Raw genomic sequence first — 20,241 nt, forward strand, 5'->3', positions numbered from 1 at the left:
TTTGAGTTGCTAAGTTCCCCCCCACACACACACACACATCTACATGTCCAAAATGAGCTCCAATAAAAGTGTGTTATCCTTGAAAAGCTCAGTGATGCTGCCATTTCAGGATTTCAGATGCACACAATCACACACCCCAAGTTACATCCTTATTTATTTATTTTTGGCTGCCCAAGCACCATGAGCGAAGTTAGTTCCCCCACCAGGAATCAAACCCATGCCCCCTGCACTGGAAGCATGGAGTCTTAACCACTGGACTGCCAGGGAAGTCCCGGATAAGACACCAGGCCTCTAAAATGAGGAGCGCTTTGGTAAAATGGAGGAGACATAATAAGTAAACATTGCCAGCCTCACGCTTACAGTTTTTCACTTGAGAAGGAGTCTTTTAAGGGTCTAAACCTAAGGACCATGAAACCAATGAGATCTTCACTTCCAAGTGTAAACTCGGGACACCAGGCTTGTTCTCATTTAGAAGCGGGGAGTTGGTAGGGGACTAAATACTCCATTCATGGACTTCATTTTCTTTGATCTTGACTCCCCAAGCTACTTGGTAAACCTCTAGATAAGATTCCCAGGAGGACTGGATAACTCCTGGCTCTGAGCGAGACTGGTGGCTTTACTGCCATCTCCCCCAAAGCAGGCAGGGCCTTTCCAAGAAGGAAAAAAGACAACTGCAAGGGGAAAAAAAAAAAACTGTTGGAACTTCTGGAAACACTTAGTTGGAAAAGAAATGCCAGGTCAGCTCCTGCCCTGTGGAAATCCCTTTCACAGTGGATGAAACAGTGCCCATGTTCTGGGAACCTGAGTGTCTCAGAAGATCCATAAAAGTCTGGGGGTGGCAGAGCAGGAAGGCAGGAGGAGCCCTCCCCCCCACACACACACTGACTGATTAAGCAGATGAGCAAGCTGCTCAGTTGATGGGCAGGCTTTTCTAAAAGTGGGTGATTCTCAAAAACAGGAGAGAAGGGCTGTGCCCCCTAGGCTGGTTTGACCTCTCTGTGCTTTGCAGTTTCCCGGGCAAGGTCTGCAGCTGGTGCGAGGCAAGCTGGTGTCAAGGGGAAATAAGAATTCAGTCCAAAACAAACACCTATCACTTGAGTCCAGCTGGGTTCCTCATACTGGGTTGGCCAAAAAGTTCGTTCAGCTTTTTCCATACGCTGCTACAGATGGAAAAACCCAGACGAACTTTTTGGCCGACTTAATACAAAGATTTGTGGACCTGCTTTGGATACAACGTCAGCTATCAACAAGAAGCTGGCCACCCAGGAGGCTGGTTTGCTTTCCTCCTGGGTCATCATCATTGTCTCTCTGCCAACAGAATGTTAAACAAAGGAGTCAGAATCCTGGGTGGGGGCTGACAATGCCCTAGGTTTTCCGTAGCCATCAAGTAGATCCAGCTACCCAGACATCGGTGGTTAGATTTAGGAGATGGGACTTTTTGCCCCAGTCAATACTCCTCTTTCTCAAAATGACCCCAAGCCCCATCTCCTTTGAAAGGTAAAAGATACTCTTCAAGTACCTCGAAGCTGCCCCCTTACCAGGGCTCTGGCAGTGCCATCTTGGAGAGGAGCCTGGCCATGCCAATTGCTTCATAGCATTGCTGTAGCCATTCCGCCCAAACGGCCCTCCTGTCAGGCCCTTCCATGAGCTGCCAACCCTTGGGGAAAAATGTCCTGATTTCAGTCTTATGGCCTCTCAGTTTCTTTTTTGATGAAAGTGCTAAAAATACAAAAGAGTCAATGCATGGAAAAGGCAGACAGAAAGAAGGAAAAGAAAAAAGGGGTAGATAATCTGCCATCGTGGCTATCCGAGCACTTGGTGTCCACTCTGCGCTGCCAAGCGATAATGTGGGACAGGCAGACATTACACGCAGACTCAGCCGAGCAGGCCAGATAGGCACCCACTAGCGCAGTGTGTGTGCGCATGCTCAGTCGCTCAGTTGTGTCCGAATCTGCCACCCCATGGACTGTAGGCTGCCAGACTCTGCCGGTGGAATTTTTCAGACAAGGATACTGGAGTGGGTTGCCATTTCCTTCTCCACCATAATGGAATACGGCATTTTTAATCAGGGAAAAGCTCTAGGATGCAGCCGGTTGAGCATGGGGTCAGCTGGGGTGCAGGGGCGGCGGGGCGGCTACTGTATCATCAATAGAACCAGCTGCCCCAAAGGCAGGCGGTCTGGGCATTCCTGCTTTTCCGGAACCAACCTCAAATCAATGAGGCTTGTCCGACAAGGGTGGGGGCAGGGGAGGCAAAGGCCGGGTCTTAAACAGAGAAGGCTTTCATTTTATATTTTATTTTATTTCATTTCCCTGGCCACATATGGATTTGCTTTCCGACTTGGTTTTCCTAGCCAGATTAACCCTTGCTCACAGGTGATGTGAACCTTGGGAATCTCGAATCATGTCTTCCCCTGGAGGGGAACAGAACCATATAAAAGTTATTACAGCTACTAAAAATGCGCCATAAAGGGTTATGTATGGTGGTTAGGAACTTAAGGGGGGCAGGAGGGAGGATCCAGTCTAGAAAAATCAAGAACCTCCCTAAGGAAGCGATAGGAGAAAATGGATGGTGGTTTCTAGAACTTTCCTGGCACATGCTCACTTTGGAGCCTGAACAGATGACTGTGATGCACTTCAGGGACAGCTGGTATGGGAGATGCAGAAGCAACAGGCCTCTTCACCCCACAAAGGGTCTGGACACGCCATGCTTTTTGCCTACCTTACACGTACTTTAGAGCGGGGGTCCCCAACCTCCAGGCCTGAGACCGGTACCTCCTGTCAGATCAGCAGCAGCATTAGATTAGAAACAAAGTGCACAATAAATGTAATGTGCTTAAATCATCCCCAAACCATGCTCCCCACGCCCCTGGTCTGTGGAAAAAAATGTCTTCCACAAAATTGGTCCCCGGTACCAGGAAGGTTGGGGACTACAGCTCTGGAGCATCTGTGAATTCAATTCTCCTTCCTGGCCACCCCGAGTTAAACTTAATTTTACCTGTTAAACATGATGTATGGAGAGAGAAAGGACAGTTCCTGAGCATATATCCAGGGAAAACTCTAATGCAAAAAGATACATGGACCCCAGTGTTTTCTGAAGTGCTGTTTACAACAGCCAGGACAGGGAAGCAACCTAAGCGTCCACTGACAGATGAATGGGTAAGGAGACGTGGCACATAAATATGATGGAGTATTCAGTTTTCAGCCACAAAAAGAAGGAAATAATGCCATGTGCAGCAATGTGAATGGACCTAGAGATGGTCATACTAAGTGAAGCAAATCAGACAGACATGATATCACTTACATAGGGAATCTAAAAGTGGTGCAAATGAACTTATTTACAAAACAGAAACAGACTCACACACATAGGAAACAAACTGACAGTTACCAAAGGGGAAAGGGAGGGGGATAAATTAGGAGTTTTGCTCTAGCAGATAAAAACTACTGTTTATAAAACAGGTAACAACAGGGTACTCCTATATAGCACAGGGAACTATATTCAGCCTTTTTAAAAAGAAGACAATAAAGGACAACATGGTACATTTTGCCCCAAACTCAAATTCTCCTGGAGCTGAACCCATACAAACTATCTTAATGGACAAAATCCAAATGAAACACCATTTCTCATAGGGAGTGAAAATTACTCTTTAGGGGCATCTGTAAAACTATCTTTGGGATGCCAGACACTCCTAACATCCTAAACTAAAGCCATCAGACTAACTCTCCCAACCACAGCCAGTCCAAGGAATCAATTTCAACACACATATGTAATAGGAAAAATAACTGAGTCTTACCCTAGAATGCAAACTACTCAGCCACTTCTACAGTCAGCTTGTCACCCACCCAATGTTTTCCTTTACTGTCACTTTAAATAGGATTGCTCTTTATAATCAGAAAGAAAAAAGTTTTCCATGCACAGAATTCTAAGCACTAGATCAGTAGGGCTCATCTCAATTTGTTTAGTCTGTACATTTTTAGCCTCATTACACGATTTAGGAAAAGAGGGTCTAAACTCAAGGGATTTCTTCACATTTGTGCTTGTCCAGACAGAGGAAGAGAAATTCTCAAGGCGCAAACGTGGGGGAGAAACAGTAGATTTCGATACACACAGCCCCCTAGAGAACATCTCTGCCCCCAGATATGACCTCTAACGTAGACAAGGATGTTGCTTTAGCCTGGGGGGACTCTCTGTGGTTTTAGAAGGCACTTCACCCAAAGTTGTCTCCATGGTTGATACACACGTCATCGTAGAGAGCATGGGTGGGACGGCACAGGATGGAAATTTGGAAAAGGGAGAGGCTGCCAGCATTTGGTTCTGTACGCTCTCTGCTGCTACCATGTTCCGAGCCAGTCCTCCTAAGGCAGAGGAGGGGATAAAAGACCCTGCCAGCGTCTGGGCTCCACATGCTCCGCCTTTCCTCTCCTATTTGGGGAAACAGGGTTCTCATGGCCAAGATCTGAAGCCACAGCCAGGTTGGGCTCCTCCATCTGGCACCATCACCCGCTCCCCGCTTTGGCCCCAGGGTGGGGTAAGGGGAGGACCACCCCTGACCTCAGGCCTGGCAGAGGGTCTCAGGATCCCTGAGAGCCCCTGAGGGGCGTTGGGCGCCAGTGAAATTTAAAGGAAGAGGAAGGGTGTGGTTTCCCTTCCTTCTGGCTGTTAAGAATGTTACCACTTTTGGCACAAAAGTCTGTGAGGCAGGCCTGTGCCAGGGCAGATGGGACCAAAATGAAGGGACAACAAAAGTCAGGCAGCCCGTAAAACCTCACCCTGGAGGAGTGGTGGTCTGCACAAGGAGTACAGGATGAGAATACATTAAGCAAAGGAGCTGAGAGCCTTCAAGTCCAAGTTGGAATAGCCGAGGGTCCATTACTGAGGCCCCGTTGTTCCCAAACTTGTTTTCATGTTAAAATCCCCTGGGGAACCTTCCAAAATGTCTACAGCCTGTGGCCCATCCCCCAAGATTGGAGCTAAGTTGTTTTTGGATTCAGCCTAGGCTTCAGAAGTTTGAAAAGATCTCTAGGTGATTCTAGGGGCTTCCCTGGTGGCTCAGATGGAAAGAATCCATGATGCAGGAGACACGGGTTTGATTAGTGGGCCAGGAAGTTCCCCTGGAAGAGGAAATGGCAACCCACTCCAATATTCTTGCCTGGAAAATCCCATGGACAGGGGAGCCTGGTGGGCACAGTCCATGGGGTCACAAAGAATCAGATCAGTTCAGTCGCTCAGTCGTGTCCAGCTCTTTGCGACCCCAAGAATCACACAGCACGCCAGGCCTCCCTGTCCATCACCAACTCCCGGAGTTCACTCAAACTCACGTCCATTGAGTCGGTGATGCCATCCAGCCATCTCATTCTCTGTCGTCCCCGTCTCCTCCCGCCCCCAATCCCTCCCAGTATCAATCTTTTCCAGTGAGTCAACTCTTCTCATGAGGTGGCCAAAGTATTGGAGTTTCAGCTTTAGCATCAGTCCTTCCAATGAATAGTCAGGATTGATCTCCTTTAGAATGGACTGGTTGGATCTCCTTGCAGTCCAAGGGACTCTCAAGAGTCTTCTCCAGCACCACAGTTCAAAAGCATCAATTCTTCGGCAGTCAGCTTTCTCCACAGTCCAACTCTCACATCCATACATGACCACCGGAAAAACCATAGCCCTGACTAGACGGACCTTTGTTGGCAAAGTAATGTCTCTGCTTTTTAATATGCTATCTAGGTTGGTCATAACTTTCCTTCCAAGAAGTAAGCGTCTTTTAATTTCATGGCTGCAGTCACCATCTGCAGTGATTTTGGAGCCCAAAAAATAAAGTCTGACACTGTTTCCACTGTTTCCCCATCTATTTGCCATGAAGTGATAGGACCAGATGCCATGATCTTTGTTTTCTGAATGTTGAGCTTCAAGCCAACCTTTTCACTCTCCTCTTTCACTTTCATCAAGAGGCTTTTTAGTTCCTCCTCACTTTCTGCCATAAGGGTGGTGTCATCTCCATATCTGAGGTTATTGATATTTCTCCCAGCAATCTTGATTCCAGCTTGTGCTTCTTCCAGCCCAGCGTTCCTCATGATGTACTCTGCATAGAAGTTAAATAAGCAAGGTGACAATATACAACCTTGACGTACTCTTTTTCCTATTTGGAACCAGTCTGTTGTTCCACGTCCAGTTCTAACTGTTGCTTCCTGACCTGCATACAGGTTTCTCAAGAGGCAGGTCAGGTGGTCTGGGATTCCCATCTCTTTCAGAATTTTCCATAGTTTATTGTGATCCACACAGTCAAAGGCTTTGGCATAGTCAATGAAGCAGAAATAGATGGTTTTCTGGAACTCTCTTGCTTTCTCCATGATCCAGCAGATGTTGGCAATTTGATCTCTGGTGCCTCTGCCTTTTCTAAAACCTGCTTGAACATCTGGAAGTTCACGGTTCACATATTGCTGAAGCCTGGCTTGGAGAATTTTGAGCATGACTTTACTAGCGTGTGAGATGAGTGCAATTATGCGGTAGTTTGAGCATTCTTTGGCATTGCCTTTCTTTGGGATTGGAATGAAGACTGACCTTTTCCAGTCCTGTGGCCACTGCTGAGTTTTCCAAATTTAGATACGACTGAGCCACTAACACTTTCATTTCATTACTGCTGCTGCTGCTAAGTCGCTTCAGTCGTGTCCGACTCTGTGCAACCCCATAGACGGCAGCCCACCAGGCTCCCCCATCCCTGGGATTCTCCAGGCAAGAACACTGGAGTGGGTTGCCATTTCCTTCTCCAATGCATGAAAGTGAAAAGTGAAAGTGAAGTCGCTCAGTCTTGTCCGACTCTTCGCAACCTCATGGACTGCAGCCTACTAGGCTCTTCCACCCATGGGATTTTCCAGGCAAGAATACTAGAGTAGGGTGCCATTGCCTTCTCCATCATTTCATTACTAGGTGATTGTAATATGCGCTCAGGTTTGGGAACCAGTGATGTGGCCCCTGGCTACTCAAAGTGTGGCCCCCAGACCAGCAGCACTGGCCTCCTCTGGGAGGTTGGTAGTACCATGGAATATCAGGCTCACTCCAGATCTGCTAGACAAGAATCTGCACACTGGCCAGATTTCAGGGGATCTTTCTGCTAATCAGACAGTCGGGTAACTTGAGAAGCACTGGTCCACATACACAGAGAGACAAAGCCTAATCGTCTTACTCAAGTACAGTCTTGTGGCACATGCCTTTCCTCCTTCCTGGCATTGACTGCACTTGTAATTGTATCAGTATATTCAGGTGAGTTATTACAGAAGCCAGTGTTGTCATTCAATCCCTAAGTCGTGTCCAACTTTTTGTGACCCCTTGGGTTGCAGCACGCCAGGCTTCCCTGTCCTTCACCATCTCCCAGAGTTTGCTCAGACTCATGTCCATTGAGTCAGTGATGCATCCAACCATCTCATCCTCTGTTGTCCCCTTCTCTTCCTGCCCTCAATCTCTGCCAGCATCAGGGTCTTTTCCAATGAGTCAGCTCTTCGCATCAGGTAGCCAAAGTATTGGAGCTTTAGCTAATGTATGTGAGTTATTACGGAAGTCAGTGTAAGGGCCCCAGAATACCTAGAGATAGTTTCTTGACACTGCCTATAGTGTATGGGTTAAACTGAAATGTAAACTTGGGTCACAGCATAAGCACCAACTCCCTGGCCTGGTCCTGTCCATTTGTGACCTGTAGTCATTTCAGGCTTCTAGGACAGGGCAGATAAACTGGGGGAAGCCAGTGCCCAGTGCTTCACTCACACAGGCACTGCCCATGGTTCTGATCCACTTTCTCCTCTGGCTGCCACCTCTCCCACTAAAGCCTGTCTGATGCCCTGAGCATCAGACTTTATTTCGCAGAACAAGGTTGGCTGGTAGAAATCCTGGGACCAGGGTGATCATGACCTTGTCCTACTGCCCCTCACCCCTAACCCTTCCAGGACATCCCACCCCTACAGAAATGCTGTCCACCTTTTGGACCCAAGTAGTCCAAGACCCCGAGTCAAGGCTAGACTCGTGGGAGGCTGTCTGGGGTCTGGAGACACCTGGTGTGGTTGGAAGCTGCAGGATCTGAATCCAAAGACAGGAGTGTGGATCATGTTCTGAGTGGTGTATCCTAAGAGTTCTGGGAGCTTGTTTTGCTCATGAGCCAAATGCTAAATCTTGACATCCTAAGCTGGTTGTGAAAACCAAGTGAGAAGGGATGTGAATACACTTTGTAACCTGTAAAGTGCTGTACCTGTGGTTCAAAATGCCATAGAACATGAGATGAGAGCAGAGTCAAGAAGTAAGACCTGCCTGGTTTCATGTCCAAGCTCTACCACTTATTGACTGTTGGATTTTGAAGGGGAAGTGAAACCTCTCTTAGCTTGTTTCCTCACCTGAAAACAAGGTTACTAAAAGTGCCTCCTGTGGGTTCATCAAGAAGCTTAAATTAATATTTTGAAAATGTTTGGAATATGCTGCCACATAAGGTATGCTCAATAAAAGCTAGCTATAATCATTAGGCAGAAAAGGCAATGGCAAGCCACTCCAGTACTCTTGCCTAGAAAATCGCATGGACAGAGGAGCCTGGTGGGCTGCAGTCCATGGGGTCACTACTAGTTGGACACAACTGAGCGACTTCACTTTCACTTTTCACTTTCACACATTGGAGAAGGAAATGGCAACCCACTCCAGTGTTCTTGCCTGGAGAGTCCCAGGGACGGCGGAGCCTGGTCAGCTGCCGTCTATGGGGTCGCACAGAGTTGGACACGACTGAAGCGACTTAGCAGCAGCAGTAGCAGTAGCAGCAGCATAATCATTAGGAAATATAAAACAGTTTTTTTAAAGGTATATATCTTTTTTTTTTTTGGCCATGTCACATGGCATGTGAGATCTTAGCTCTCCGACCAGGGATGAAACCTACATCCCCTGCATTGGAAGCACAGAGTCTTAACCACTGGACCACCAGGGGAGTCCCAGAAAAATAAAACCGTTTTGCTTAAAGTTGTAATACAAGCAAGGATTGACTAAGGACATCACCCTTCCCCAGAGGGGCATTCTGAATGGGCAAGGTGCTTCTCCTCTCAGACTCACGGCCCTGCCATCACCTGATGACTGGGAATGATGACTGTCTCCCACAGGGCTCTCATCATCGTTAAGGAAGAGAGTGGTTTCATAAGGGAAATTGCTTTGTGGGCTGTCGAGCTGTTTTTCTTGGGGGTTGTTGAGGGTAGTCGAGTGACTCTCTGGTCATGTCTCTGTTTATGACCTCGGTTCTTCTGGACCTTCTCATAACTTCACCTTTTCCCCACTCATTCCATCCTCTCTCCACCTCCTCTCCTGGGACTCTGGGGGAAAGGGATGTAAATTTTAAGTAATAGCACATTGACCAGTCATGTTTTATAACAACGCAGGTAGGCTTATAGAGCTTACCTATAAAAGACAAGTCAGAGGAGTTGCTTTGGAATAGAATTTAGTATCAGTTCAGAACATCCCTGCTCCAAGAGCAAGCCCACAGATAGTCAGGAGGGCATGTGCTGGTGTTAAGACATAGTTTTCAAAAAGGTAAGGTCAGCGTTCTTGTGCAACTATAAAACAGAACTTAGCAAAGATTATATTCAACTCATGATATAATGAAGGAACCAGTAAGATATTTAGAACAGGCCAAAAAGCATTTGAGGAGCTAGGGGTTCATAAGCAGTTTAATGTTAGGACAAGATTGATAGGTATAGAACTAGTTTATATCCTACATGACAATGAACCATAACCTTTGGGGTTGTCTTTTTCTAAATGACAAAAACTATCTGCATGGGTGTCACTACTGGACAAAACTCTACAAGTTAACATGGAACTTCACCAAGTTTAAGAAGAACACAGAGGGAATTCCCCTAGATCCTCGCAGGGATGGGATGGAGTGGGGAACAATGTCATGCTGCCACCACGTGACACTGAAGGGTGCGCCACCCCCGTTTCTGCCTTACATCCAAGTTTTGGATTCTTTTTCAACAATTTTGGTAAATTCTTAATTCACTTCACTTACATGATGTTTATAATGGCCCTATTGGGGCAAAAAGGTCAGGGAAAACCCGTTTCCAGGGGAGAAAACGGAGTTAGTTACACAAGAAGAGAGAGAAGCTGGGCTCGGAGGAGAATCCTGCTTCCTAATTCTGAGTCTGGCGCTCGCCCCGAAACTCCGTCTCACACTTGGCCTTCTCAGTTCCCCTTCATCTCAGCCCCACATTACTCTCAGTGGCATTTGTCTCTTTTCAGACTTCCCTTGGGCTTCACTAAAGGTAAATGCGGCAGGGAGGGAGGCACCTGCTGCCCCCCACCCTTTACATCCCAGCGGGCTCCTGGTCTCATGCCAGTCCTTTTAAGTTCCAGACACGATTCAGTGGCACAGCATCAGGTGAACCACATCCTGCTCTCCTGAGCCAAAGAAAATTGTCCAGACACTTTATCCTCCGCTCAGGAAAAAGGACAAAAAGGAGGCCGCATTCCAGGAACCCATTTTTTTAAGTGGTGGTTCCTTTCAAGCTCTTCTCTTTTCAGCTGCCATGAGCCACTTTGCCATCTTTCATCTGCAACTGCATCCACATCAGAGAAACCTACTGTTTACAAACCAGAATGTCTCATTTGAAACACTTGTTCTGGTTGATGCTTTTCCCCCACGTCAACAAACAGGAGAATCATTTTCTGTGTTGGAGGTGAGCTGGATCTGTCTGGCCCCTGGCTGGATGGCATGCCTGCCCTGGACAAATGACTGCTTATTGTGTTAAACAGGCAGCCAGGAAACTGGCAGTGAGTGTGGTCCAATGGCCCAAATCGGTTTCTTCCTTGCAAGGCCATTTATTTTTCTCAGCCACGGACTTCTGTTGCCATAGAAACCGTCTCACTAGCAGGATGGAGACGCAGGCCAGCCCTGCTTCCTGCACCGTCAGAGAGGCAACATTTATAATCATGAAACAAAGGAGGGAGTAAGAAAGTGCATGGGGTGGGGGCTTCCCTGGCGGTCCAGGGGTTAAGACTCCACACTTCCAATACCAGGGGTGCAGGTTCAATCCCTGGTTGGGGAACTGAGATGCCACATGCAACACAGTGAGGCCAAAAAAAGGCAACTATACACCAATACAAATTAATTTTAGAAAAAGAAACTATATAAGGTGTGGAGTTAAAAAAGTAGTTCTTCTAAAGTTCCCGAAAACTCTGAAGCGGGTAAAAAAATTTTTTTGAGAATGTCTGATTCAGAGTACGTTTATGCAAGGTGTACTGACAAGAGCAAACATTCAGAGTATAATAAGTGCATGCCAGGCCCTTGCAGTGTGTAGCCCATTTAACCCCCTCAGTGACTCCACGCACCTGGGTGATTCTTATTGTCCCCATGACACAGACAAAGAAACAGACTCCGCAGTGCAGTCACTGGCCCAAGTCCAGCAGAAGAAAGGGACAGAACTGGGATCAAAACCAGCCCTCTGACCCCAAAGCCTGGACCTCCTGACTTGAAACAGCTGCCTTCTCTTCATCTCTCTTCATGTCTCTGGTATAGCCTCGCTCTTCAAAGGCGCTGGACACCACTGTCCATCCAGCGTCCTCCATTTTTGTTTGATCATTTCATCCTTTCTGCCTCCAGCCATAAGCCCCTCTGTAACATCCCACACAACGAAGGTTCCTCAGAACAGGATATGGGCCACTTCGATCCAGGCCAGTTTTCTCATCTCACAGAGGACTAATGTGGGCTGGACAGGGAATAAGTCACCTCTAACTGCACAGCTAATAAATGTCAGAGTTGGCACCAGAGGGCCAGCCCCTCGCCCTGCAGGCCAGAATCCGGCTGCACTGAGCTGCCTTACACCACTGTTTCTAAACCAGACCCTGAGCCGGCAGTTGGCTCTCCTGGCCAAGCATTAGGACTAATCCCCTTGTAGGATGGCTGTTAAATCAGCCAGAATAACAACAGTGCTCAAGCGGGCAGGGTAATTCACCAGAGAGGAAACGCTCCCACAGAGCTCTCTCCTGTTTCAGGCTTTGTTGCCTCGGGGGTTGATCTAAAACCATCCAGCGATGAAGCCTGATTCATAAATTGTTTACCTCCTCCCTAAACTTCAAATGATTTAAATATTAAGCGTAAAGAGACCATTGTATTTCAGCTAGTAGAAGCCAATGGGTCAGAAAAGAGAGGCAAGGTTTTCTATGCCGATAGCTTTAGGGAGCAAGGTCCCACCCATGAATCAAAGTTCCCTGGCTCAGACAGTGAGATGGCCATGAGCATCGTCTTGGTTTTCCATTTTAACATGAATCTAACACCAAATAGGCATGGACATGAGCATACAACCCTCCAAATACATGCCACATAACTCTTACTCCCCAAGCTGTGAAGGTATGTTAGAACAGCATAGTGTGTGAAGACGTGGTGTGTTCAAGGCACCAAGCAGGTGGCATGGAGCTGGGTAGTGTCATGAGATGAACTGGTGGGGGAGGAGAGAAATAATGTGAAGAGTAACTGTTTCTTTCCATGTCCATCTTTGAATTCTAACTCTAGCAATGATGGTAGCATCACAACTTGTCTTTTTCCCTCTTACAAGCAGAGAGGGTAGAGGCATCATGCCCTGAAGAGCATGCTCAGACTGTGACACCCTACCATCCAGCCCTTTTGTACTTTCTGCCCTTTCACACCTCCTCCTTCTGCTAGGAATTCTCTTCTCTTTTCTCGTGCCTGCATACATTGCACAGCCCCAATTCTGAGCCAGTTCCTCCAAAAAGCCTCCCTGGATTTCCCACTCAGATTAACCTTCCTCTGTGCTCCTAAAGTCTATGTGCAAAATAATAGCAGCTACCTGGCGTGCTGTGATTCATGGGGTCGCGGAGAGTCGGACACGACTGAGCGACTGAACTGAACTGAACTGAACCATCTGTAGTGCCTAAAGTGTTTGGGCATATCATATGCATTATCTCTGTAACCATTTGAAAGGTAAGGAAACTGAGGCTTAGTTTGTCCAAGGTCATGCAGCTGCTAAATCATGAAGCTGAGTTTGAAATCCAGGTCTCTCAGGCTCCAAAGTCCGTGTGTTTCTACCATACAATATACAGCTGCCCTTGCCTCAAACTTACCGCTTCCAGAAAGTGTGTATTTCTTCACCTCCCACTAAACTGTGTGTTCCTCCAGGGCACCACAAGTCTCACAATGTATCCCTGTGCCTGGCACATTCAGTTCAGTTCAGTCGCTCAGTTGTGTCCAACTCTTTGCACCCCATGAATCACAGCACGCCAGGCCTCCCTGTCCATCACCAGCTCCCGGAGTTCACTCAAACTCATGTCCATCAAGTCGGTGATGCCATCCAGCCATCTCATTCTCTGTCGTCCCCGTCTCCTCCCACCCACAATCCCTCCCAGCATCAGACTCTTTTCCAGTGAGTCAACTTGTCGCATGAGGTGGCCAAAGTATTGGAGTTTCAGCTTCAGCATCAGTCCTTCCAATGAACACCCTGGATTGATCTCCTTTAGAATGGACTGGTTGGATCTCCTTGCAGTCCAAGGGACTCTCAAGAGTCTTCTCCAGCACCACAGTTCAAAAGCATCAATTCTTCGGTGATCAGCCTTCTTCACAGTCCAACTCTCACATCCATACATGACCACGGGAAAAACCATAGCCTTGACTAGACGGACCTTGGTTGGCAAAGTAATGTCTCTGCTTTTTAATATGCTATCTAGGTTGGTCATAACTTTCCTTCCAAGGAGTAAGAGTCTTTTAATTTCATGGCTGCAATCAGCATCCGCAGTGATTTTGAAGCCTGGCACATAGCAGATGCTAAATAAATATTTCAATGAGTCAACAATTTGTGGGATGAGAAGCTTATGCCTTTATCTTACTGGCTGATGGAGCAATGCTTCTATAAAATCCTAGTGCCCATGGTACCCAACCCAAGTCAATCCCATCCCCAGCATAGAATCAAGTCAGTTTCTCAGCTGGCAGATCCATTTGCTAACCCACTGCTTCTCCAAGTTTCACATCCTATGAACCTCCTGGAAATTTCCTTCAAATACAGATTCTGATTCAAAAGGGCTGAGACCCTCAGAGGTGGGGCATTTCCTGCAAGCTTCTGGTGATGCAGCTGGTTTGAAGATCCCATTTTGGAGTCTAAATGCATCAGCCAACAGCAGTCAATGCACTTTGGTTACCTTTGGCTGATAATGAACAATAAAACCTGTCTCCTGCTTTGTTCTCTTTCCAAAGGATGACCAGATTTCAAATGCTTCTGACTGTCCATGATTTAGCAAAATATTTAAGTTATGCTTTGAGCTATAAACATTTGGCAGCTTGAACATTTGTTTATGCCTGTAGCTTTGGTTTAATCACACCCTATCAATAAATCACAAATAAATGAGAGAGAAGAAACACTCGCTGGAAGATTCCATTCCAGTGACAAGTGGATCAGGGGAGTGGGTGAGGGTGGGAGAAAGAAGCTGATGAACCCCCACTGCGTTTTTATGGGAAGGGCTCCACCCTTCCACACCTGCCTACCCTGTGGCCACTTTCCCGGCTGGTCTCCTCTGTTCCTGGTAAACAGTAAAGCCATGGCTTATTCATCTCGAACCGTTTGAACCCCCACACAATTGCTTTACCAGCATGCCAAGTCTTTGGAGGTCAGCATCTCCGGTCCAAGACGTTTGGAAGGAAAACACCCTCTTTTCTGTCTCCTTTTCCAGATGTCGCTGGGCCAGCAGCAGTCAGCAAGAGGTGTGCCTTGTCTGAGATGCAAGGGGACGTGTTCGGGCTTCGAGCCACATTCATGGAGGTAACGGAGTTTGTCAGGAAAGGCTCTGCCTGCCTTCATTTCTTGGCTGTCCTTTCTGGGAACCCTGGGACTGCTTAGGGTGCATGGGTTGTTGGCTGACTGGCTCGGGAGTGAATGCATTCTTGCTTGGCTTAATTCAGAAATGACAGAAAAGCCCTTGAGAAGCCAAGATGAAGAAAGAGTTCAGGCTTTATAAACCATTTCCAGGTGGAGGCAAGGATGCTTGGGGAAGCAGTGGGAAGTTGTTAGCTGCTGCCTGGTCCATGCTGGGTAGACCGTCTGTCCTGGGGTTGGTTTGATGCATGGACTTCATCCTCCCCTCCTAAACCATCAGCGCCCTGGGGCTCTGGTCTCAAAGTGCCCCGGGGACCGAAATAAAAGTCCATGTGTCTACAGCACTTGAAAACCAGGACCTGGTATTCACATCCATGCGGAAGGGCGGTGAGATCTAGCTTGGACTTGGATTCGAGGCATTGTTCTTCTTTTGTTTGTTTTTTTTGTTGTTGTTTTGTTTTTTCACTGAGGACTCAAAACAAGAGATATTGCTGCCATTCTGCACAAGCCTCAGGCACTGTTCACATCAGCATCTGTGTAGCTGGCACCCCTTGGAGGTGTGCAGGGCACAGCCTGAGGGGGCCATCCCCCCAGCCCTGGGAGAGAGAGGCTAAGCTCTATAGGGCATGACAGCTTAAAAGGAGCTTTTGTCTCCACTGCCGGAGGGTGGCCTTGGGCACTCAGAGAGGGAACCCATCTCAGGAGGCATTTGTCTCAGAGAAGTTGATTTCCACTGTGAGATGGCAGTAACAAAAATATACACTGAGCTGAGCTAAATCTCCTCTACTCGAATGTTGAAATAACCCTGAGCAGGAGATGTTCGTGTGTCCATGTTACAGATCAGGAAACTGACAGTGGGTAATGAGGGCCTGGAGACTATAGAGCAGACTTCAAACTCAGGTCTGTGAGTAAAGCCCCACGCCATGCTGTCAGCCATTCTGCACAGAGTCCTGGCGTCCAAGATTGTTCCCTGACTCTACTACTCCCAGACACTCCCCACTTCAGAGGAGCTCATGTGGGCTTCCGGATGGCAGGGACCGTCAAGGTCATCCAATCCCGACTCCCGTCCCGTGCACCGATTCCCTCCACAGCGAGGACGTCCTCTCCCCACACACCTGTTTTGGCCATGTGAGCTCTTCCTGGCCTTGAAGAGGGTCTGCCTGCCTATCGTCTCACCCCGCCGGTCCTGACGCTGTCACCAGGGAGTCAGAGGACGAGGCTGGCTCTTCATCAGTTCTCCCTGAAGACAAGATGGTGCCTCCCTTTCAGAGTTCCTGGGCCCAGGGGATAGTTTCCTTAAATGTACCCGTGGAGTCAGTGCCGCAGTGTTTCCCTTCTCTCAAGATGCACAGGCCCACGCTGCCTGTTGTCGGGCCTCTGAGAATGGGTGTTTGATGTATTCTCTCTGGTTTCCCAGTTGTTTATAGCAGGAGGGCAGTTCTGGACACTGTTCCTCTCAGCTGGGAGCGGAAGCCTTTCAGCATCATTTCCATCCTGACATTTTCTCATCATCCTACAAGTTCCCAGAACATCAAGTGAACTTTAATTGAGAAATACAGACTTCAGCCTGTAGGTCCTGCCTGTCCAGGACACAAGCCACATGACCTCCCATGGCAACTATTTGACTTGGCCCTGGAGACAATCTGTCATGAATGAATGTCATTGTGTTCCAGTAAATCTTTATTGAGGGCCACTGAAATTCAACTTTCTCACCATGTTCATGTGTCCCCAAGTAATCACCTTCTCCCGAATCTTTTTCAACCATATAAAAACTGTTCAGAGGCCATATGGAAGGAGGTGATGGACTGAATTTGGCCAGTGGACTATACTTTGCCAACCCCTGACGTAGACAAAGCCTGATTTTACAGATAAGAAACTTGATAGGAGCCTGTGGTAGGCTAGTGTTCAGGCTGAGATTATATTCCAATGTCATGCGTCTTCCACAATTTCAAGTTGCCTGTGAAACTGAAGAAATGGCCATTGTGACACTATTGAGGATCTGTCTAGATGTGTGTATGTCCTCTGCAATCTGGGTGCCTGGAAAGAGCAGGAATGGGACCAAGGAGGTGTCTTCCTCATCTATAAAGTCCCCAAAATGAGTCTGGCAACAAAAACAGCACAAATAAAGGAGAAATAATGTTGATGCAAAGAACATCTCATATTTCTCAGCATTTTCCGTTTCAAAATATTCTGCATCCCAACACCTCTCGTAGCATCCTGAGCATCTACGTGAACCAAAACTGCCAAAGGGCAGCTTCCTCCCCCAGATCCAAGTACGGAAGGTTTGCGGATGCCAGAGGACCCCATGGGACTCTGGGCCTCCCTCCCCTTCCTTCCTTCCTCTTCGTCCTCTGTCCACTTCTGGCTCTGCTGCTGCCTCACCCCCATAAACCAAAAGTGCCCTCACCAGTCTCTTTAAAGAAGGAGTCTCCCCCATGCCTGGCTCATAGAGAATACTGTAGGTCGTGAATTGCATGTGTGCTCAGTTGCTCGTCATGTTCGAGTCTTTGTGACCCCATGGACTGTAGCCCGCCAGGCTCCTCTGCCCACGGGATTGCCCAGGCAGGAATGCTGGAGTGGGTTTCCATTTCCTTCTCCAGGGGATTTTCCTGACTCAGGTGTCAAACCCACGTCTCCTGCATCACTTGCTTTGGCAGGTGGATTCTTTACCACCGAGCCACCTGAGAAGCCCATTGGTCATGAATAAAATGCTCCAATTGCATAAAACAAGCCACCCCTTCTCAGGAAAATGAAAAGAAAAGCCTTCTTGCATTTGCTACCTACCATCTTTAGGGTGCTAATTTATCTTTAGAGATAACTTCCCTGAAGTTATCATTGAGCATGTTGATTTTAAGATGTCCCAAATGACATGCAAAATGCCGGGCTGAGTGAAGCACAAGCTGGAATCAAGAATTGCCAGGAGAAATATCAATAACCTCAGATATGCAAATGACACCACTCTTATGGTAGAAAGCAAAGAGGAACTAAAGAGCCTCTTGATGAAAGTGAAAAAGGAGAGTGAAAAAGCTGGCTTAAAACTCAGCATTCAAAAAACTAAGATCATGGCATCTGGTCCCATCACTTCATGGCAAATAGATGAGGAAACAGTGGAAACAGTGTCAGACTTTATTTTCTTGGGCTCCAAAATCACTGCAGATGGTAACTGCAGCCATGAAATTAAAAGACACTGGCTCCTTGGAAGAAAAGCTATGACAAACCTAGTCAGCTTATTAAAAAGCAGAGACATTATTTTGCTAACAAAGATCTGTATAGTCAAAGCTATGGTTTTCTTTCAGTAGTTATGTACGGATATGAGAGTTGGACCATAAAGAAAGCTGAGCACCAAAGATTCGTTGCTTTTGAACTATAGTGTTGGAGAAGACTCTTGAGAGTCCCTTGGACAGCAAGGAGATCAAACAAGTCCATCCTAAAGGAGATTAGTTCTGGGTGTTCATTGGAGGGACTGATGCTGAAGGAGAAGCTCCAGTACTTTGGCCACCTCATGCGACGAGTTGACTCATTGGAAAAGACCCTGATGCTGGGAAAGACTGAAGGCAGGAGGAGAAGGGGATGACAGAGGATGAGATGGCTGGATGGCATCACCAACTCGATGGACATGAGTTTGAGCAAGCTCCAGGAGTTGGTGATGGACAGGGAAGCCTGGCGTGCGGCAGTCTATGGGGTCACAAAGAGCTGGACACAACTGAGTGACTGAACTGAACTGACTGAAATGGCAGCCCACTGAATGCAAACTGGAAGCTTCTCCGCAAATAATGCTTAAAAGGCTGCCTTCTCTTCTCCTGAACGCCACACTGCACACCATGCGTTAAAAACAAGAAGCAAGCCTTGCACTGAAGAAATGTGTTTAACTTCTATAGCCCGCTGTCCTCCAAACTCATCACCCATGAGCACTTTTCTATGTGCCCCATCCTGACTTCCCGGGGGAACTGGTCCAGGCAGCAGAACCACCCCAGAGTGTATGCAACTCGCATGGCCCAACCTGATTCTACCTTACGTTACAGTTTCCACCCTATCTTTCTCTCGCATCCCCGCTCAGTCTCCTTGAAGGCTGCAATGGGGCCTTCTTCTTTTCATATCAGGCCAGGGTTTCTCCACCTCAGCACTACCAATAATAGGGGCTAGATGGTTGTCTGCTGGAGGGGAGCTGTCCTGTGTATTGTAAGATGTTTAGCAGTAACCCTGGCCTCTACCCAGACACCAGAGCACCCCATTGGGATGATCAGAAATGTCTCCATGGTTTAGTCGCTGAGTCATGTCCGACTCTTCCAACCCCATGGACTGTGGCCCGCCAGGCTCCTCTATCCACGGGATTCTCCAGGCAAGAACACTGGAGTGGGTTGCCATTTCCTTCTCCAGAATGTCTCCATGCTCAGCCATAAAAAAAAAATAATAATAATAATGCCATCTGCAGCAACATGGATGGACCTAGAGATTGTCGTACTGAATGAAGTAAACCAGACAGAGAAAGACAAATATCATATGATGTTGCTTATGTGTGGAACCTAAAGAAAAAGGTACAAATGAACTTATTTACAAAACAGAAATAGAGTCACGAATGTAGGAAACAAACTATGGTTACCTGGGGATCAGGTTGGGGGAGGGATAAATTGGAATACTAGCACTGAGATATACACACTGTGATATATAAAATAAATAATAAGAACAGCACAGGGAACTCTATTCAATACTCTGTAATGGCCTATATGAGAAAAGAATCTAAAAGAATCTTAAAAAAAAAAAGAGTGGATATATGCCCATCCATTTGTATAACTGATTCACTTTGCTATACAGCAGTGTAAATTAACTGTACCCTAATAATTAAAAAAAAAAAAGTGTCTCCAGATATTGCCAAATGCCCCCTGGGGACAGTTCTGACCATGGTTGCGAACCACTGATGTACAGCATCAAGGTAAGCTTCCCATAGCCCCACAATCAAAATTTGTGCTGATTAAATGCATCAGTCTCCTGAGTTTGGAAGAGAAAATTTCCTCGGAGCAGGCCTGGCTGTGAAGCGCTCAGGCAACTGCCCTGACATCTCCCCGCTGAGCCCTGTCCCGTCCCACAGTAGGTTGTGATGGAGCTCACTTGACCTAACAAGCTCTCCATCGCGTGTGTTCCAGCAGCTGAGACGCAGCCTGCCTAAGGGGATCCGGCCAGGAAGGGAGGGGAACGCTTTCCCTCTCACTCTGGGAACTCTCTGGATAGCTAAACCTTAACAGCATGACACAAAGCCGCCAACTGCTTTTGTTTTTAATTGTCAGAGGGAAGCATCAGGCTTTCAAGTCAGCCTATGAAGCCTCCCCAGGATGCTTTTTCTTCTTCCAGCCCCAAGACGAAGCCTTGCCAATGGATGTCAATCTCTCCAGCCCGAGGGGTTTAAGCTCATCCTCTTTCCTCCCAAGTCCTG

General features: G+C 47.4%; 1 protein-coding gene across 1 annotated transcript in view; it reads left to right on the plus strand.

Annotated features, from left to right (window-relative positions):
* LMCD1 (LIM and cysteine rich domains 1) overlaps positions 1-20,241 on the plus strand; it is a 60,148-nt gene that overhangs the window by 16,925 nt on the left and 22,982 nt on the right. The window contains exon 2 of the mRNA XM_055414372.2: positions 14,671-14,759. Coding sequence (XP_055270347.1) covers positions 14,671-14,759 — 89 coding nt within the window. The remainder of the gene's footprint in view (positions 1-14,670; positions 14,760-20,241) is intronic.

Source organism: Moschus berezovskii, chromosome 24 (genome assembly GCF_049115385.1).
Source record: "Moschus berezovskii isolate FMDL1 chromosome 24, NW_MosBer_1.0, whole genome shotgun sequence".
NCBI classification, from domain to species: Eukaryota; Metazoa; Chordata; class Mammalia; order Artiodactyla; family Moschidae; genus Moschus; species Moschus berezovskii.